Consider the following 22,592-nt stretch of genomic DNA (forward strand, 5'->3'; position numbering starts at 1 on the left):
CCCAGCAAAGCCAGGGCAACTCTTCCAGAATTTTTAGAATGTCACAGGATGCGTCTCTTAAACTCAAGACCATCCTTCCTCCCGCATTCTGTTCTGGCAGCTCGCAGGGAACTTGCAACTTCTTCTCTCTGCTGATCACACCAGCTGCAGCTTTTGTCTCTGCCTGAGACCTCCTTCTCTCCTTTTCTGTCCATAAACCTGGAGACTGACACGGTTAGCTCAGCTGCATTTACCTTTGTTTTCAGGTGTGAACCTTTTTACTTTGCTCCTTTGTCTCACCCTGGGCCTCCATGTCCCCTTGGTAACCAAGCCACCGAGGCTTGCTATTGGATGGGATTCAGAGCACAACACATGACTCTCTTCGCTACCCTATTTTACCTTCAATTAAAGAGACAGTCCCAAAACATAATCACCTCATAAAACCTTGCATTCATAATCTGTGTGCATGAGGGAGCCATGTGAGATTAGTATAAGGCTTGGCTGTCAAACAGCACACCAAGACTCAGCATCAAGGACCAAATGTCAATAATGACCACTTGGGCAAGGGAAGAAAGGATAGCCAGTGCTCTAGCAAACAATCCAGACCTTTTGGCGGCCGGCTGGTGGGGGGGGGGCGGAAATCAGAAAGAAGCAAAAGAAAAATCAACAGTTCAGAAGAAATGAATGAGAAGAAAGCTCAACTTTCAGATTTGTTTCTTAGGTCAAAATTTTAATCTCAGCATATTGCTGAACTTTAATGTATATAGTCATAAGCACTAGTTTAGAAAATTTTAGCACTGGGAATCAAGAATTGCTTGTGCACTAGCATTTCTTATTTTGAAAATTGAGCTTACAAGGTAGCATTAAAATGTGCTTTGAGGTACTACTTCATAAACACGAACAACATACAAGTTTCATCATGCACTACTGAAAATTTAAAATTTAAATCTTATGTGAAGTTGAAATTGTAAATTTAAAAATGAAAAGCTGTATCCACTGAAGTAATACCATAAACACAAATCTAGCATCTATATTGATGTCGATTTGGTCAATGACGCATGAGGTTGCACAACAGCACTGTCAGCATATCTAACAGGCTTCATTCAAAGACTTAATTTTTGATAATCCACAACCCCCTGCAAATGTTCACAGCTGTTAGAAATACTTAGGGAGTCCAAATCTAAAAACATAGCTAAATTCGTACTGTGCTTGCATACTTGTATTCTCTTTTCCAAATATGAATTGAAAAAAACATCTTTTTAACACTTAATTTCATTTTAAAGCAGCAAGTCTGCTTTCTCGAGCATCTAATCTAACTTACAAAATGCCACTCCCAGTTCTTTCTGGGATAGATCTTCAAAGCTTTGAAAATAACCAAAAAGTTCTCCCACACAACAGCCACTGCAACACATTAGGGCTTCAAAACTGTCACCTGACACTTCACTTTTCTGTAATGCAATAACTATCATTTTGGATTTTGTACAGCTCAGTATTTGTGAACATTTAAGTACCATAGCTCAAATACCAGAAGGACTTCAGTCTATCTGATGCAACAAAACAGTTACCACTTTTGGACAAATTAATGTTGATGTTCAAGGTTTTATTGCAAGCTTGTTTATTTTATAGCCAACCAGTAAGTGCAAAAAAAAGTTAAATTATTGAATTAATTTGAAAGAGAACTCAAATTAAAAACCATAAAAATGCAATGTGAGAAAATTACACTGGAAATGTTAGTTAACCCTTTGAGTACTGAATGCCCCTTGCAGCTTTCAAAATGTGTGCATTTTCTATTATATTTGCAAATGCACTTATTTAAATTTCTGTAATGCTCTGATTTTTGTGCAGAAATATCACTGCTGTTCTCAAAGGGTTAAATTAGCACACACGTTAGTGTCGATGATCTGCGCTTGAGGTCAGTAATTTGGCTAAAAATCAAACGTGCGAGGGATTTTTTTTTGGTTTTCCCCATGAAATTATGCTACTTTACAATTTTTTTTCCTTTAAACTACTTTGGGTAAATGTAAGGTTTTAAAAGATGCTAAAAGGTTTGTTTCAGTACTCACAGATGCCAAAGCTTTTCCAAGTGCATCACCTGTCTGTGAACCCCCAGCTGCATTTCCTCTGTTCCCTATACATAATATAATTGGAGCATAAAACACTTCGATTATTCAAAAGTTCAGCAATTTTTCTGCACTTGAATAAAAATTCAGTTCCGTATATCCGCATATTTATTGCTGATATGAAATTTATGGATTAATGTTAAAGAACAAAATTGCAATTTTGTAGTTGCAAGTTAAGCAACATAATTTTTAATAACCATCTGATTACTACTTTCCACTTGGATGTGGAAATTAATGTTTCTTATAACATACCCAAAAGATTTTCTGATCCATTGACTGGTGGTGTGTGTGATGCTGCAACATACGGGGAGCTGGTACTCCCTCGATGGAAGCTAGACATTGGGGGAAGACTGGGATTGATGTCTGTAGGTGAAACTGAATGTGGTGGATAGTTCTATAAAAATAAAAAACACCAGATAACAACCCTGGATAAGTCAAATAATTACAGCAGAACCTGCTTAACATCGATCCCTAATTGGCACAGAAAGCTCATGTTAGGCTGCGCTAAATCTCAACAGGACTGCTTGTTACATATAAGCAGAATATGTTGGCTAAGAACCTTTTTCATAGAAGGTATCTGATTACATGATAAATAGTCAAAGCATGTTCAAGACACTGAATGAAAATAAAACTGAACTGCATCATTCACTTTGCAAAATTGGCAGATCTTGATTTACATTCAATCAGTAAGCCTATACACTGCAATATATTAAATTGAATAAGTTATTGTAATACAGTTAGGAGCGATATAGTGAACAGAATGCTTTTGTGATAGTTAGGCACATGGAAAGTTACATGACCACAATTATTTGTCAATCAGTACAACTCAAGATGAGCAGACACAGGAGCAATTTATTGGAACATAAGATAATGCTGAACTGAATTTAAAACACAATTTCTATATATTTCACACTGTAGTCTGTTAATCATAGGGTGAAGGTGGTGGGGGTGAGCGAACTGATCAGAATAGATATTTTAGAACAATACAGAAAAGCAATCCAGCAGTCCAACACCACTAATGATGCTGAAGGGTTGCAGGATGTGAATTAATCCCCAAATAATGGAAGTTCACAATAAGTGTTATCGGGGTAGTATCCACCCGAGCGAGATAATGTGCATGTGACAGAAGGTGACACAGTGATCATAGGAGATTTTAATTTTCATATAGGCTCAGCAAACCAAAATAATGTGGAGATGAGTTCATGGAATATATGCAAGAGAGTTTTCTTGATTGGTGTTTCCAGGAACAAACTAGAGAACAGTCTGTTTTAGATCTAATATTGTGCGATAGAAAAGGTTTAATTAATAATTTTGTAGTAAAGTAGCATCTAGGGAATTGTGATCATATGACCAAATTTTATATTAAGGCAAAACTAGGTTCTTAAATCTGAACAAAGAAAACTATTTAGATATGAAGGGCAAGTTGACTAAAGAAGGTTGGTAAACTAGATTAATAGAAGCAATGGTCGATATGCAAACATTTAAATAATTAACTAATAATCAGAAAAAAAATGTACATTCCCTTAAAGAATAAAAACACCCTTTGGGAAAAGTGGCCCAACTGGGGTTAACCAGAGAAGTTAAAGAGTGAGTGTTAAGTTAAAGGAAGAGGTTTATAATGTTGCCAAAAAAAGAGCAGTAAGCCTGAGGATTGGGCAAGTTTTAGAAACTTACAAACGATAAATTGACAAAGCAAAGGGAGAACATGAGACTAAACGAGCAAGAGAATAAAAAGACTGGCTAATCATAATAATTACAAAATAAATATGATTTCCTGAGAGACAGAGACAGGTGAAATTACAATGGTAAATAAGGAAATTAAACAAATATTTTGTATCTGTCTTCATGGAAGACCCAAAAAAAAAGCAATCCGGAAATAGTGGTGAAGCAAGGGCCGAGTGAAGATGAGGAAATTAGGGATGTTATCAGTAAGGAAATAGTGCTGGAGAAATTAACGAGGTTTAAGGTGAATAAATCCCCTGGAACTGATGGCCTGCATCCTAGGGTTTTAAAAGAGATAGCTACAGAGATAGTGGATGCATTGGTGATGATCTTCCAAAATTACCTTAATTCTAGAGCTGCCTACTTTCAATCTGTGGGGACTGTGTAACCCCAGTATTCAAAAAAGGGAGAGAGAGAAAAAACAGGGAAATAGAGGGCATTTAGCCTGAGAACAGTTGTCAGGAAAACACAAGAATCTATTATTAGGAACAGGGTAACACGGCAATTGGAAAATCATAATATGATAATGGAAGAGCCAAAATGGACTTATGAAAGGGAAATAGTATTTTGACAAATTTCTTAAGAGTTTTCTGAGGATGTAACTAGTAAGGTGTATAAGGAGATGTAGTGCTTTTGGGATTTCAAAAAGCATTCAATTGGTGCCCCACAAGAGGTTATTACACAAAATTAGGGCTCATGGGATCAGGAACAGAATATTAGCCTGGACTGAGGGTTTGACTGACAGGCAGAAAGCAGACAGTAGAAACGCATAGGTCATTTCCAGGTTGGCAAGCAACTATCTCTGTAGCTACCTCTTTTAAAACCCTAGGATGCAGGCCATAGGTTCCAAGGGATTTGTTCACTAAGTCTCATTAATTTTTCGGGTGCTGTTTCCTTACTAATAACATTCCTAATATCCTCAGTTTCATTAGACCCTGGCTTTAGCACTGTCTCCGGATTGATTTTTTTTGGGTCTTCCATGAAGACAGATGCAAAATATCTGTTTAATTTCCTTATTCGCCATTGTAATTTCTCTTGTCTCCATCTCTAAGGAAACCATATTTACTTAGTAAAAGTTTCTATGATTAGCCAATCTGCTTTTATTCTGGACAATCAGTATTTGGGCCTCCACCAGTATCAATGACTTACACAAGGAGACCAAGTGAAATGGATCCAAGTTGTGCTGAACACACAAAGCTGGGTGTGAAAATAAGCTATGGGCAATATAGAAAGGTTAAATGTGTAGACAAGAACACAGGAACAGGAGTAGGCTATTTAGACCCTCCAACCCTTGTTCCACCATTCAATGAGGTCATAGCTGATCTGTAATGATTCCTGGTGTCCACCTTTGCCCATATCCGTTAATAACTTTAGATAACAAAAATCTATCAATCTCAGACTTAAACTTTACAATTATGTAGAATTCGCTGTTTGCAGAACTTTCAAAATGCTGCCACACTTATCGTGTCGAAACAATTTCTAATTTCACTCATGGAAGGTCTGGCTCTAATATTTAAGATTATCCCCTTTAGACTTCCAATCAGCAGAAATAGTTTCTCTCCATCTAACCAGTTTCCCTAAATATCTTGAACACTTCATCTCTCCAAGGCTAACATATCCTTCCTCAAGCGTCATGCCTAGAAGTTCAAGGTACTCCAGTTGTGGTTTAACCAGGTCTTTGTATAGCAGAAGCATGACTTCTACCCCTTGCATTCTGGTACTCTCGAAAGAAAGGCCAGTATTCTGTTAACCTTTTTGATTACTTGCAGTATTTATTCATGGAATTTTAATGGTCTATGTACCTGGACCCCACCTCTCCGAGCCCAAGTCTCCCAATTATTTAGAAAGTGTTTTATTCCTTCTTAGGCCCAAAGTGGATGACCTTGGGCTTGCCTACATTGAAATCCATTTGCCAGTTTTGGTCATTCAATTAATCCATCAACATTCTAATAAAGTTTTGCTTCGATCTACAATGTAGATAATGTCTCCTAGCTTTGCGTCATTGGCAAATTTGGACATGTGGCTATCATCTAAGTTACTAATAAATTCAATGAACTGTTGAGGCCTCTACACAAGAACATGGCACATGGAATGCAATAAAGAGAAATGTGAATTCATCCACTTTGGAAGGAAAAATACAAAAGCAGAATACGTAATGAATTAGTCAAAGACTGAAAAATGATGTATTCAGAGGAACCTGGATGTCACTGTACATGAACCATGCTAAGTTAACATGCAGGTACAGAAAATAATCAAGAAAACAAAAGGTTACATCATATTCCAATCCTTAATAAAGTCTAAGATTTAAGAAGTCTTACTGCAATTGTCGAGAGCTTTGGTGAGACCCACCTGGAGTACTGTGTACAGTTTTAGTCTCCTTAACCAAAGAGGTGTATAACTGCCTCAAAGGTTCACTAGACCAATTTCTGGGATAAGGGGATTGTCCTATGAGGAATAATTGTGCAGATGAGGCCTACAGTCCCTACAGTTTAGAAGAATGAGAGGTAATCTCACTTAAAAATGAAATTCTAAATGGGCTTAATAGGGTAGCATGGGAGCATGTTACCCCCGCTGAGGTCTAAAATTAAAGGGACACAGTCTCAGAATGAAGGGTCAGCCATTTTAAGCCTGAGATGAGGAGAAATTTCTTCATTCCAAGGGTTGTGAATCTTTGAGTATCCACAACCCTCGAGAACAGAGATTTCTTGTCATTGTATTCAAGACAAAGAGAAACAGATTTTTGGATACTAAGATATGCAGGAAAGTGACATTGAGGTACAAGATGAGACATGATCTTATTGAATGGCACAGCAGGCCTGAATAGCCTTCTCATGCTCCTATTTCTTATTTTGTTTTGTTTTTAAACCTTCAACACTAGATCAGGTCTTTTCACCCCCAACTCCAGAGTGAAATATAAATGCCAATTTTATATTTTATTTTTAAAACTTCCCCAAAATCAAAAAGGATAAAGTATTTTCTTCAATTAGAAACTTCTAAATGAACAGGGAAAACATTGGCATCAAAATGGTATTAATATTTTCACTGCATGTACATATCAGAAATGGATTTCACCATTATAAAACACATTCAAGTATTTCATGCAATGGAATGTCTGATATTTAAGCGTCTTAGTGGCTTTGAAGAGCATAGTTTATAGGTCATTTATTTCATAATATTTAACAATCAAGCAACATATAAGAGGATTAACTTCCAAAGACAGAAAATTTAGAATAATCCCATTGTCCAAAAGAGCAGCTCACAAAATGTGTAATTTGCTGATGTAATCACAACAAAATGCATAGTCGCATGTCAAAGTTTTAACTGTGATTAAATTAGCTCCCAGCAGTTCTTTACTCTTCCCAAATAACTAAAAAATAAGTTTGCCAAACACTTCTAATGAAGTCCAATTTCAAAATTGGATGCATCCTAGATAAATTTAGATTACAACTTAGTTTATCTGACTCAACCTGTGCCAATCACATTAGGATTCTGAAACATCGAAGGATGAATGTATGCAGCCGTTCCATTTCTATATGTGATCTCTATTCTGAAATAGTTGCCAGAAATCACACTCCTTCAGGTAGTTAGCATTAAGGAAATATTGTTATTGCAGAATCATACATGGTTCTCACCATTTTTGCAGTTCTCCAGGATTGCTTTCATTCACAAACAGCCCAAGGAAACAAGATACAAACCACAACTATTTATCTTTAGTATTATTCTGATAACCATTTAGTGTAACTTAAATGATTCAAATAACTCAAGCCAAGCCTCATCTTTAGAACAAATTCCACCTTTCTCAAACTTGACAATTAACACCTTATTTCTGGATGCCTCACTCATATCTCAGTTAATTTAACAAGTTTTTGCTTAGAACAGGGCAGAATAGATTTCCTTCCAGGTGCTCTTCCCATTCTACTCATTACTGTCCCAGAACACAATTTAAATAGAGCATTGGACTCTCATCCTGGAATTCTGTGTTTACTCTCAACTCATGGAACTTCAGGAAGGAATTCGACATTCTTTTATTACACACAGCGCACTTCCAACCTAACTACATTGCAGTTTACCCAAAGCTCTTCTGCCCATAGGCTATAACCACATAGTTCCATTCATTCAATCTACATTGGCCGTAGACCCCCAATGCCAGAGATTTAAAATCTTTATCCTCATGTTTAAATGCCTTTATTGCCTCACCTCTCCTTTTGCTGCAACATCAATCAGCCTACAAGCCTTTCTCCCTCACCCCGCACCCCCTGGAACTCATCAGTCCTCCAACTCTATTCTTAGATTTTTAATTCATTCTTGGATGTGAGCTTCACTGGCAAGGGTGGCACCTACTGCCCATCCCTAATTCCCCTCGAGAAGGTTCCTTGCGCATCCAGTTCTCTTCACCCCACAATTGGCAACCATGCATTCTGCCTAGGCCCTATTTTCTCAAATTTCCTCTCTGAACACCTCTGCTACTCCATCTATCTGCTTGACATATTGGAAAATTGCCCAGCTATGTTCAGTCTACAAAAAAGCAGGCCAAATCCAATCTGGCCAATTACTGCCCCCATCAGCAAACTCTCAATCATCAGCGAAGTAATGGAAGGGGCCATTAACAGTACTATCAAGCAGCACTTACTCAGCAACAGCCTGCTCAGTTTGAATTCTGCCAGGGCTAATTGGCTCCAGACCACATTATAGCTTTGGTTCAAACATGGACAAAAGATCCAAAATGAGATGAGTGCGACTGCCCTTGATATCAAGGCATTTGATCAACTGTGGCATCAAGGAGCCCTGGCGAAATTGAAGTCATTTGAACTGGAGGAAAATCTCCACTGGCTGGAATCACACCTTAGCACAAAGGAAGATGGTTCTGGTCTTGCAAGCAAATCCTCAACCTTAGGCTTCAATGCAGGAATTCCTCAGGGCAGTGTCTTGGGCCACCCATCTTAAGCTGTTTCATCAATTACCTTCTTCCTATCATAAGGTTAGAAGACAGGATGCTTGCTAATGATTGCTCAGTGTTCAGTACCATTCGCAACTCCTCAGGAAATTAAGCAGTACCTATCTGCATGCAACAAGACCTGAACAACATTCAGGCTTGGGCTGATAAGTGGCATGTAATATTCAGGTCACCTAATGCCAGAAAATGACCATCTCCAACAAAAGTGTGTCTAACTACCTTCCTGACTGTCAATAACATGGCATTTTTCAAATCCCTCAGCATCAACATCCTGGGGGCTAGGGGTCACCACTAACCAGAAACTTAACTGGGCCAGTCACAAATACCGTGGGTATAAGAATAGGTCAGAGGCTGAGTATTCTGTGGTGAGTGACTCACTTCCTGATTCCCCGAAGACTTGCCACCATCTACAAAGCACACGCCAGGAGTTGATGAAAAATTTTCCATTTGCCTGGTTGGATGCAGCTCCAACAATGCAAGCAGTTCCAACCATCCAGCTTGCTTGATTGGCACCAATCCACCACCACTGGGCACTGTGGCTACAGAGTGTAGCATTTACAAGATGAAGTGAGAGTGAGTGCCAAGTACCTCCCAAACCTGAGGCTTCTGCCATCTAGGGCAACGGCAACAGGCACATGGAAACACTTCACACCCAAGCTCCCCTCTAATTTGTGTACCATGCTCACTAGAAAATTGATCATTCTTGCTACATTGTTGCCAGGTCAAAACCCTGGAACACCCTACCCAATAGCACTGTGCGGATACCTTCACCACCCAAACTGCAGTAGTTCAAGGCGGCAGCTCATTATCATATCTTCTGAAGGACAATTAAGAATGAGCAATAAATGGCTACATGCAATTAATATTTTTTAAAAATCCTCCCCCTCTCCTTAAAACCTACCTCTGACAAACCATCCCTTCTAATATCTGTTTTTTTGACCTGGAGACTATATTTGTCTTCTTACAACTTCATGAACATTAGGAGTAGGCCATTCAACCCCTTGAGCCTGTCCCAGCATTCAATTTCACAGCTGATCTTAAACTCCACTTACCCATCTCAGTTTCATATCTCATAATGCCTTTGTCAAACAGAAATGATCAATCTCAGCTTTGAAATTTTCAGTCAGCTATCTGCAACAGCTCTTAGGGGGAGAAATAATTCCAGATTCCCAGTAATCTTTACATGAGGGAGTGCTTCCTGATTTCATACCTGAACAGCTTAGCTGTAATTTTAAGTTTATGCCTCTTGTTTTGGCTCACACAGGATAGGAAATAGTTCCATCTACCCCATCAAATCCTTTAACCTTAAACGTTACCCAGGTACTACTTAATCTTCTACATTCAATAGAATACACTCTAGTTAACTTTTGCAACTCGTATTCATTTTTTGTATCTGTGCATTAGTTTTTAGCGACTCCTGCATAGAACTCAAAATCTGGTCCTAGCAGTTAGCAGCTCCTCACCATTTAGAAAATACTCAACTATCTTTCTTAGATCCAAGTTGCATGACTTCCCATTCCTCACATTGAACTCCATTCGCCATAGTTTTACCTATTCAGTTTATCTCTTCAGTTAATCTATCAATGCCCCCCAGCAAGATGCTATGTACATCTACAGTATTCTGTACCATTTAGTGTCATCAGCTAAGTCATTGATGAATACTGTGAAAAGCTGAGGCCCTAGTACAAATTGCTGGGAGATACGATTAGTTACATGTACCATTTGGAGTACATACCTATCACCCCTACACTATTACCTAGTTCTTAACCAGTTCCAAACAAATATAAATAGATTGCTCAAATTGCATATGCTTTCATTTTTACTCAGTCTGTTGCATCAAATCTCATGAAACACCTTAGGATGTTTTTCTACATCAAAAAAATGGGAAATGCAAGTTAGAGTTGCATTTGTTCTACTGAATGCATGAGCAAGCAGCAGGAATATTGTGTGCTTCTCTCTACTGAAGTCCCATTGAATTAATTTTTGAACCATTATTGAAATGGGCAGATTAATCTCTTTGGTAATATGAGAGATCAACACCCTCTACAACTCACCCCTGAAATGCTTCAGCAGATACCATAAGTCTAACAAGCTTCTGACATTCTGTACAACGTGTACCAAGAACAATTAATTGATTAACTCAATTTATCCTTACCAAGCGATCATGTGTATGCAGACTGCTATAGCTGCTAGATTGAGATACATGAGAGGAAGAGCTTCCCAACATCCCTCCATAACTTGACTGGTGCATCCCATTTGATGAATTCCAAAGATCAGAAGAATTGTGATTTCCATCTAATGGAAAAAAAGGGTTGTTTTATTAATGAAGTTTAACTGAGAAAATCCAAACATTTCTATTTGATATCTAATCCTGCTATTCACAGCTGAGAAAACACAACTTATTGTGTGCAATCAAGGCCTTCAATGACACCAGACCCATAAGCAACATAGTAATAATTCTTAGCAGACCATGATCAATCTTTGGCAAGAAACAAATTCATTACAAATAAATGTGCAACATGACAGCTGTTTTAATAAAACTGAAGTATCCAAATTTCAGCAAGATTAATTTATTTGGAAAGAACCACTGCAGATTGCATAGAAGTAACCAGCATCATAAAAATCACATCCATCACAAATTTGTGTTATACAGCTCTAAGTACACTTTCCCCACAGGCTTTTTTTTAAGAATGGTTTAAGAACTGCAACTTGCCTTGCATAAAGAATGTACTGGCAAACATGCTGCTGGGTGCTTTGGGCGATGGGTAACTAGGAGACTCCCTGTTGAAATCATCTGAGCTTGGAGAAGGTGCATAAACCTGGAGAAGAAAGAAAAATTAAAACAAATTAATAAAATGCTGATTTTAAGTTTAAAATGTTTACAGGTTTCTGCTTCAAACATCGGCAGTTAAAGATCAGAACAAAAGTCAAAACAGATAATAAAGTGTTTTATTTATATAAACAGGGCAGACATAAAAGAAAGTCAACTATAAAAAGTAATAGTAGGTTTTACAAAATGTGGTGGTCTATGGTTCGATTAATTTAAACATATCTTTTGCAGGTTAAATATTTCTCCACTCCTTGTCACAGAATACTCCCAAATGATTTAGCAAATAAATCAATTTCAGATAAAGGGAATTCTTGTATTCATGATACACAGGCAGATCAATACGTTGCATAATGCTGTTTAAAAATCTTTTGGTGTGGTTAGATTACCAAAAGCAATCCATGCCCTGATTTTGCTGTGCGATCTTAAGTTTCAATATCAAGCAATCTTCCAAAGATCCTCACTTATTATGGCAGGGAATAGCAATTGTTCCCCTTTGCTTCAAAATAAAGCTATGCACGAACATTCTCAACTGGCAAGCAGCCAACTATCAGATCAAGTTTAAAAATGTTGTGGAAACAGAAAACCAGCCTTCCCTATCAAATCCAAACTTCTAGCTACAAAATGCACAGATCTGGGGCAGAGCAGGAAAAAAAAGTATAATAGCACAACTCAACTCAGGTTTAGAAAATATCTCACTGTCATGTGTCACTTCAAATACATTAGCTTAAAACAGGTTTAGTGGCTTCTGTCTTTGTAGCAGAAACAAACAGCATATGCTCAGGCTGTTGGTTAATCCATCACTGTCAACTGAAAACTGAAGAATAAAGGTAACTTCACTGAGAAGATGCGCTTTGATCAATCAGAAAGCACTGTATGTTTATGTTGCAAAATTTGAACTGTAAGTTGTAGTGCATATACATTTTACATCAGAGATGATCTACAGGAGTTCTGCTGCATTTCCACTCCCACTTTCCAATTTTTATTTTAATGCCAAATTTACCAAATGAAATCATAAACAAACTCATGCATTGCTGAAACAAGGTTTATGCATATCACGTAATATTGGCTCCAATAACAGAAGTATGAATATTTTGTGAGCAGCATCTGTTTTTTCTACTTTCTTGCCCGTCCAAAATATGCATATCTCTTAGCTTTTACACACAGAAATAACTGCTCAGTTATGAAACACACTAGTGCCAGCCTTGATTATGGGTTCAAAGGCTTTGTGCACCAAACCATATTGATGTGGTCTCAATAATTTCATTAGCTCCAGATGGAGAGTCAATAGTTAGCCAATGCCACAGAAAGACCAAGTTTCTCAAAATTATAATCAGAACAGTCCACAAATTAGAAACAGATCCCTTGTGTCATCTGATCTCCTGCACCAATTCCTGTTTTTAAACAGGCAACTCTCGAGGTTCATTTCACTATCGCTAAACAGAGAGCTAAAAACTAAAAAGGCAAGCTGTTTTATAAATATGGTTATTTAAAGTTACAGATAAGCATACCCCTGATTGCTCTGAGTTTATCAGTGAATAGTTAATCCGTGCAGATCAGAAAAAGCCCAGATTTAATGCTCAATCTGCATTGAGTTGGATGTTCTCAGCTGGGGAGCTTACAGTCAATACAACATAGGTTCCCAAACTGGGGTCCAGAGAGACTTTTCAAGGGGTCCATCGAACAATGTGAAATGCTAGTTAAAAGGAGACCAACTGCATTTGCAGTGCAGAGTGAGCTGGTTATCTCACCTGGGGGAGGGGGGCAGCAAGGATGGACTCCACCTCCGTATTCCTTTGAAAAGGTGCCCCCCAACCAAAAAGGTGTGAATCACTGGATTACAGTTATGATGTGGGAAGTGGAAGCCTGATCACTATCCAGCTACTCATGGCAGGAGCCATGTTCACCAGGCTCCGCTGCAATGACTTTTTCAGTCACATAGCATGCTGACATTCTCAATCAAGGCTCACACATGAAGAATCACAAAGACAGCAGATGACAATGAGTGCCTGTGAAAGTGCTTCAACAAAAATTCAGCTACTTCAATGAAGGAAAAGAATTGGCCAAGAAAACTGCAGGTAACAAAATTCAATTTAATTCCAGCTCAGTAAGTGATCCTTCATCAGCAGTAATTATTCAAACATCATTATGAAACTAAAATTGAGCAAAATTTTAATTCCTGAAACTTTTTGTAACACAAATCTTTAATTCATGGGTTTACAAACTAGAACAGATTGAACAAATGAGCTTGTCATTCTTTGACTAAGTACAATTTTCGACAGTATAGATCAGACCAGTGTTGCACCTGATCCATCCATTCCCTTGCCGCTTTGATGTGCTGGTGGAAATGGACATAACCTTCACGCTGAAACATCAATAAAGCATATTGTAGACAACACGTCTGTCTGGCAAGGAACAGAGCTCAATAGAATCCTAGAGCAGCCCACAGGAGTTACAGCAAAAAGCCAATAAAACTCATCTCAGCTGACACACATGCTAACATCCCCACACCCTCCCCAAACAATTTCTGAAAGGAAAGCCAGATTAATCCAAAGGCAGAAGTGACCTTCATTTATTACTTACAACAAACTCAAAGTCACAGAATAACTCTGAACTAAAGCAGCAATACCAGGCTTCCATTGTTTTTAGTGGGAAGATTACATTTCAGCATTTATATCTTTCATATTAGGAATGCACAAACTGAACTACAATAATTTCAGTATGGATGAGTGTTATTTAACTGAGAAATACCTTCAAGAGCAGCTACAGTCAATGGAAATACTGACTCAGATATGATGTGAGTTTCTGCTACAAGTAACAATCAACTAATTGAAACCCAACTTAAGTTGAAAAAAGATCAAGAAGGTCAATTATTATTTGAATCAAGCAGAAGCATCAGCTTTGCACTCATCTTGACTTCGTATGTTGAAATATGCACTTAATTATAACATATTCCCTAAGCAAAATGGCCACGCTTTAATAAAACCTTTAAATACCAAACCAGAAATTGCAAAACTCCCATGGTGGGAAGACATTACTTAATATCAACGCGTAAATATTGAAATCCCACTACTGGTCCCTTACAAATTTTAAACTGAAGGGGTGAGGCATAGCGTTGGAAGAAATGAAAGAGAACAATGTCATTGATAAAGTGATTTACCACAGGATTTGGAGGATAATTTAATACCTGAATTCTCTACAATTTTTAACACGAGATGAAAATATTCAAGTAAGGCACTCTGGCCCATAATTCCCAAGATTTGACTAATTAGCTTTGAAAAAGAAAAATCAGTAAGAACAATACATGCCAAAATATTAAGCCAAGAAATGGGTCAACCCACTTTAGAAGAGAAGCAGTTATTCCATTTTATTCCACTCCTGCTTGCTGATCTGGAAAACAACATGGATCACAGAAGCCTGAGATCAGTCCCTAATTCAAGTACCCATACAGATGATGCAAAAACGTAATAAAACAAGGGCAGTACACAATGTGTGCTATTAAATTCACTTTGGTTATTCCCTGTTTTAGGATATTATAGTTTTCAAGTGTTCTTTTTAAAATAGATGGAACTTTCCCTTTATCTTTGAGTTTTTCTAACAAGTGTAAAAACAATAAATTTCAATGCCTCTTATGTACCACATTTATGCAGACAAGAACAATTTACAGTTACATAGTTTTTCAAATACACAATGTCCCAAGATGCTTCACAGGAGCATTACCAAACAAAATGTGGCACCAAGTCACGTAAACAGATATCAGGGAAACAGACCAAATTATTTGTCTATGAGATAGTTTTTTAAGGAATCATGATTCAGTTAGCACTTTCACTTTTGCATCAGAAGGGTACAAATCCCACTCCAGGACTTGGGCACAAAAATCAAGGTTGACATGCCAGTGTAAAACTGAGGGAGTACTGCAATGCAGATGGTGTCATCTTTCAGGTAAGATGTTAAATCAAGGCTCCATCACTGCCCACTCGGGTGAACATAAAAGATACCTTGGCACAATTGTAAGGGGGGGTTATCCCCCTTTAATATTAATCCCTCAAATCAATATGACAAAAAAAAATTACCTGTTGTTTATCATGCTGTTGCTTGTGGGAACTTCCTGTGAGAAAATTGGCTGTTTTCCCTACCTAAAAATGACTACACTTGAAAAGTACTTAGTTGGTTTTAAAGTGCTTTGAGTTGTTCAGAGGCCGCAAAAGGCGCTATATACATGCAAATCTTTCTTTTTCATCTTGAAGGAAAAAAGGGAGGTAGTGAGGTGGAGCGGTTCAGGGAACAAATTCCATAACTTAGGGCCTTGGCAGCTGAAGGCACAGCCACCAATGGTGGGGCAATTAAAAGTGAAAATGCGCACAGGGACAGACCAAAATGTGTCAACTGCAATTAAAGCCAAAGTAGAAAATGATCCAGACAAACTTACAATTTCCCTGGAGTGGAAAACTTCACAAATACATGAAAAGCTGAGAAATAAACAATTTCCTAATTAGCATTAGAAATGATAATTTTCTAGTATCTAATGTGAAAGTAATGTAAAGGTAAGGTCATTGGAAGTGTGCCCATTTTGTTTTATTAGTCCTACAATGAAGCATTTACCAGAGCGGTGTACACTCGATATTTCATTGGAACAGAGGAACAGGAACAGGTCATTCAGCGACTTTATCCTGTACTACCTTTCAATAGGGTCATGGGTGACCTGTATCCTAACTCCTTCCTCCCACTTTGCCTTCATATTCTCTAACATCCTTGGCTAGCAAAAATCTATCAATCTTCGAATCACTCAGCATCTACTGCTTTTTGTGGAAGAGGGCTCTATTCTTCTACCATTCTTTGCACATAAAAGTACTTACCATCTTCTCTGGAATGGCCTGGCTCTGATTTTCTGTCCCCTCACCCCTAAACCTAATCCACTAGCAGATACTTCTCTTTATCTATCCTATCAATTCCTTTCAAAATCCTAAAAAATCTCTATCAACCTACATCCTTTATGTAATCTCTTAATTTAACCCTTGGAACTCTGGCAACATTCAGTGAATCTACACTGCACCTGTTCCTAGACTAATATATTTAAAGAGAAAAATAGATGTATTTACATTGTGCATTGAGAGTTAGGTTAAAACAGGCCAACTTCAAATCCAGGTTGGCAATCTGAACAAATTATAATATATCTGAATCAAAAGCAAAACACTGCAGATTCTGGCAATCAGAAATAAAAAACAAAGTGCTGGAAATACTCAGCAGGTCTGGCAGCATCTGTGGAGACACAAGAATGAACATTTCAGGTCAAGGACCTTTCTTCAGATGAAGAAATAGAAATGTAGTAGATTTTAAACAAGTGAAAGAGGGGAGGAAGAAAAAAGGGAAGGACGGAGATAGGACGCGGGTGGCGCAAGAGGTTACCTGACAAAAGATTTCATGGTACAAAAGGCAAGGGGAGTGATAATGGTTATAATCTATCTTGTTAGTTTCCCATCAGTTCTACCATTCATGTTCTAATTGAAAGTTGGGCAATCAGCAAGTACGATTACATTTTTGTGATTCATCCAACAGAGGCAGTGTTCAAAATGAAGACTACTTTAGGCACCTAATATTAAAAATCAACCATCCCTAGGCCAAGTGTAGCACAGTATAGGTTATACACAGGGTTGAAAGCTTCTTGTGCCCTGATCAGTCTGTATGCTGTCCAAACATGGCTTAACAGCTCCCTCCCTTTTCCCTCACCAAACACATTTGTAGGCTTGAGATTACCGAGTTAGCACAGATTGAACAAAGATATGGGAAGTGTTTGTGCTTATGGACTTAACCCCCAGTAGGAATAGAGATTGCTCAAATAATTTCTAACAGAGAAACTAGCTCCCATTGATTCAAGTGAAACTGAAATCCAATAGACACACCTGACTCACCCAATGGTCAAATAATAAACTAAAACAGACCAATAACTTAATGTTCTTTGGCTGCTTTTGTAACAAATTAAATTTTAACCAAACCAGCTCATGAAGCTTTCATGTATCTGGATTAATAAAGCCACAAAATACAACTAAGTACACTTCGAGCAGAAAAGGTGCTGTTCCTCCAGTGGTGTCAGTGTTAGCTCTTTGCGAAGGCAATCTAAAACTAATCCCACATCCCTGCTCTCTCCTCACAGCCTTGTATCATCCTTTGCTTCAGATGCTTATCTCTGACAATGAAAACTGGTTATACTATACTACCAAAAGTCTTTTAGAAATTGCTTCCTGCTTTAGTATCTTGGCATTACCTAATCATTGCATATTAGTCTATAATTCTGTTTCCTTATTTTGTGGACATATAAATTTCTCTAATTTTGTACAAGTAACATTCATAATACTGGTAGTTCAAGGTCTGCAACTGTGTGCGATTGCACAACAAGTTTAAGCTTTTAAATCATATTGATGGGAACCAAACATCTACAGTATTTGTTAAAAGTTAATTATTAGGTGGAAGTTTTTCTCTAAGCAGAACAATACATCCTAAAATGAGATTCTTGTTGCATTTAGATGGGGTAATTATAGTGTAGGAGAGGTGGATAAATATTCTAATTAGACTTTGTGCAAATCTATATCTCCATATGGCAACCCCAATATGCTAAATGCACACCACTACATCACAGTTCTCTCTACAGGCACAAGGTGATCCATCATCGAGTATACTGCGATGACCCCAGTCTTTATTGCATGGTAGCAATTTCACTGAAATACAAAGTCAATTATCTCCTACTTTGTAAATGTCATGGTGGTGGGTCATTATCATTTACTTAAAAACCTGAATGAAATGGAAAACATACAAAGCCTGGAATGGCATTCAGATGGTTCAGCTTCAAACTTTACAACCAACTCCAGTGTTGATCATCACCCAAACTGAGTTTTCAATAACCTGATTTTCTTGCTTTAAACAAAGTCAAAGATAAAACGCCTAGTAGTAACAGGACTTTGTTGGGGAGGAAGGAAAAGACAAATATGTAGGCAGCATATAACCAAGCACAGGTTACCAATCCAATGTAGACCCCAGTAACAGCAACTGTGGAGATGTCCATTGTCCAACAGATCCCATCCTCCCAGCTAAAGAAGAACCGTGCAAACATGATAGTAATGAATTTATAAAAAGGATCACATACAATGGGAAAATTATAAAAATGGCATCACAAAGCAAATTGGTGAGTGATCCTTCTTTGAAACACTCCACAAGTCAAATTATAATGTAAGATTTTGCTTAGGAAGACTAGAAAAAAAAAGTTATCTTTAGAAAAAATAAACCGTCATTAACCCCCATTGTATTTCTTTGACTCCAAAGCAAGAACCACGTCTGAGAATATACAAACAGATTAACTCATAACATAAAGTAGTTTTACTTGGTAAATTAGCAGTAAGTTAACACAATGTACAATTATTAATTTTTTGGTATCAAAACTGCAAATTTTAGTGTAGCTGAACTATGTGCAGTTTTAAAAACACAGCTTGTAGATTAAAACAACGATAAAGGGTTACTAAGGTTAAGGCTGTAGACCACAATCCCCTATTCTTTGCCCTCACCCCCATCCCCAGGATTAACCCTAGCTCCAAAAGTTATTTTGCATGTTTGTTGGTGCGTACATTTCACAAATGCACAGAATATGTTGCAGGCTCTTATTTGGCTCAAACTCCTGTAATTAATTATTTGGAATTCACAGAGGATTTTTAGGGCATTGACGTCTGCACACAGGTCTCTGGCATAATTTATTATCTATTTACTCACTGTGCAAGCTCAGAAAGGTCACCTTTGACCTACTGCAGGCACATGCTATCAATTTTCTTTGGATTCCCCTCAACAATATCCAACCCCACTATCCTTTATGAGCTGGAAATACTTAAAAGATCAAAGCTGTGCTTTACTGCTTCAAGAACAAAGAGCATGTTCTAATGGAGCAATAATGCAAAACACAAAATTACATCAGCTTTCTAAGTCTACTTACAAGCCCCAAGAACGCACAACACATACTAACAGCTGCAATTAAAAACAAGAGGCAGCATTTTAAAGAAAACTCGACAACCTCCTCACATTTATCAAATCTAATTCAATGCCAGACAAACTTACACTGCTTTTATTAAATCAATTTCTGTTCTCTACATATTTACCTGATAAAGAATGATCCAAATGGACACACAGTGTGGAATAAAATTGGTTACAAGCACGAAAATCAAAATCAGATTTTGAACCTTTCAGTTTAGCAGCAGAGATTCTGAAATTGTTGACAATGCTGTATTTCCTCATTCACCTGACACACAATAATACTATTACTGGGAGAGAAAAGCCTGATTGGTCACTTCCTCCCAACTCAATGCATCATGTTGCAGGATAAGGTGTAAAACTGTGTACAAAGTACTGGGTTTCAAAGAGAATATCAGTGACATGACTGAGAATTAGATTTAACTCCCTGTAGGGTCAAGAATGCTCATTTGATGAGAAGCAGATGGAACAATATGAAAGCCAGCTCCTGGACCTCATCTTTAAACAGGAAATTCAGAGCTAACCAACTGGCTGTTCTTAATTGTTCCCAGAGACTCATTGTGCTTCTAACTTTTTTTTTGTTGGGAAGAGTCCTTAATCTTTGCATTTATGTTTGATCAATGATCACAACTTAAAAACAAATGACTTGTACTAAAATCTATTTAGTAGTCAAAGCGGATTGTAGAATTTATAGTATATTTTGTGCATGTGACCTAATAACTTTCCTCAGAGCTTAAAGTCTTCTTCTGCAGCATCAAAAAATATATTGGACCCTCTAGAAACACAAGCACCAATTATAAGCTTTTAAGAAATACAACTGATTAGAATATAAATGCTAGCTTTATACACTAGAATTAGTTACAACTGCTGACAGCTCTATGAGACTGTCTATTGTACCACTAATCATGTTATCCAATTACAACACATATGTTACACAAAGGAAAGCCACACTTACCGTTTTCCTATTGTAATAATACATAAGTGAATTGCTGCCCATACCAGGCACTGTGTAAGCGCAATACATGTTGCTGGACAAATCTAGTGCAGAGATCAGCAACTGTGCACTTCACAGTGCAACACATTCAACTACACAGTTTCAGGCAGACTAATTCCTTAATCTTTCCACACATGGATCTACTCAGAAGGAACTTATGCAAAGTAGACTGAACCATTCTACGCAACAGCTAGGGGAGGGAAGTTGAGCTTTACTGGCTGCATTCCATATTCAGTATTGGAAATGGTCTTGTCACAGCATACACACAATTACATAGGAAAATTGAAGTACAGCTGGAGAGAAGAGAGTTATCTCCAAAAAAGTACAATGGCCAACTATCTTTTCATACTCTTTATTTTGGTCATTAGCTTCATTTAATGAAGCAAAGGCTAAAATACAACAAATGCCAAATCTACATTTAATCCATTTGTTTTAATTAAATTAGCACACTTGTAAGAATAAAGGCTTGGTCTAATACACTCTGGCAACACAGCCATCTGTCTCTGTCCCAAATTACCAACTATGTAAATAAAGACATGAACAAAAGCATTTTGCATGAGAGAAGAAAGTGACCACTGTAAATCCATGGTGCAGAGAAACAGGAAACTACTCAAATAAAGCTGTACTCTTCTATACTCATTATAACACATTCCCAAGAGCCCAACATTTGATACTTGATAATGAGGCTCATGGTATAATGAAGGTCTGGTTGCTTTATATTAAGAGATAATATTACAACACAGTTTTATAATGGCAAGACAGTGCAATTTAAAAAAAGGCCAGAAACATAAAACATAAAGTGACTGAATTTTCCTCAACTATTTTTGTGTCCTGTTTAGTTGAGTCAAAAACGAAAGACACGATCAGCATTTCAAAATTACAAACTACACCAGGATAGAAAAAGCAAATTCATTAACAACCACACACAATCCTCACTCTGCTGAAAAAGCTCAGAAGCAGCTGCAAAAGAACAATATACGTCAGGCTAATAAAATGCCAGGCAAAATGACGTGCAGCTTCCTCCAGAGACCATAAGGGCCTATTTTGGTCCTATGAGGCCAGTGGAAGAGCTTTGATTTACAATTAACAATTCCATTCACTGAACCTCCTTATAAATGTTTTGTCTCTTCAGGCAGTGATATGTTAAAAAGGGCTTTAAATCTCCCCAAGTCTCCCTTTTAATCACTGCAAAGCATTATATGTTTAGAAAATGGAAAAAAAAAGGGCATTTTAATAGATACTAAAATTCTGTGCTTAAATGAATTGTTTGTATAGTCATATATATGTGTATATATATATATATATATATATATATATATAAAAATATGCATTGGCACCTGTATTATGTCTCGATATTCTGGGTTATCTACATTTTAAACTGAAACTATCTAATTGAACAATACCTCTTTACTGGACAATAGCAACTCAAAGCAACTATTTATCCCACTAACGTCATGGAAGTGTTAATCCTAGATTCTGTCCACTGAACAAGTCAGCTGGAGATGATGATTTTAAACCTTTATTTCAGTTAGACATGTGATTACTGGGAAGACGCACAGAAAGTGACCTAAATTACTGCCATTTATGACCTCACACACTGTACTAAGCAGTTACATCAGCCATGTGCAAAGCTTATTGAATAATTTATTTTTACAAAAATATGATTTACAACGGAATGCAGTTTTGGTGGCTTAGACATTTTCCACATTTTGCATAACTACCAACAATTGTTACGTGCAGCACAAAGGTTCATCCATTGTGTCCCTCAACAACAAGCATCAGTTCTAAATTCAAAAGGCCGCTGCATCCAGATGATGTTTCCATTCAAAATCAAGCCATCCCAGCCACCTCAGTGAAAAAGTAATAAATGTTGACATATATTTTGTTCGGAACAAATCTCTTCACCAGGAATTAGGTCAAAGTGCCCAAGAAGACAGGAAAGATATAAAGATCTTAAGGATCCTTCAAGTTAGGCTACTGATCCAATTA

General features: G+C 37.5%; 1 protein-coding gene across 16 annotated transcripts in view; it reads right to left on the minus strand.

Annotated features, from left to right (window-relative positions):
* The window catches only part of tcf12 (transcription factor 12), a 274,600-nt gene that overhangs the window by 65,262 nt on the left and 186,746 nt on the right, over positions 1–22,592 (minus strand). For 10 of the 16 annotated variants that reach the window (XM_078530320.1, XM_078530318.1, XM_078530315.1 and 7 more), the window contains 4 exons: positions 11,489–11,594; positions 10,931–11,070; positions 2,352–2,493; positions 2,043–2,107 (listed from right to left, as the gene is read on the minus strand). In XM_078530320.1, coding sequence (XP_078386446.1) covers positions 2,043–2,107; positions 2,352–2,493; positions 10,931–11,070; positions 11,489–11,594 — 453 coding nt within the window. Of the gene's footprint in view, positions 1–2,042; positions 2,108–2,351; positions 2,494–10,930; positions 11,071–11,488; positions 11,595–20,564; positions 20,720–22,592 lie in introns of those variants that run through there. The other 6 variants (XM_078530325.1, XM_078530321.1, XM_078530329.1 and 3 more) reach the window with 2 other exon arrangements.

Source organism: Cetorhinus maximus, chromosome 26 (assembly GCF_964194155.1).
Source record: "Cetorhinus maximus chromosome 26, sCetMax3.hap1.1, whole genome shotgun sequence".
In the NCBI taxonomy this organism is placed as follows: domain Eukaryota; kingdom Metazoa; phylum Chordata; class Chondrichthyes; order Lamniformes; family Cetorhinidae; genus Cetorhinus; species Cetorhinus maximus.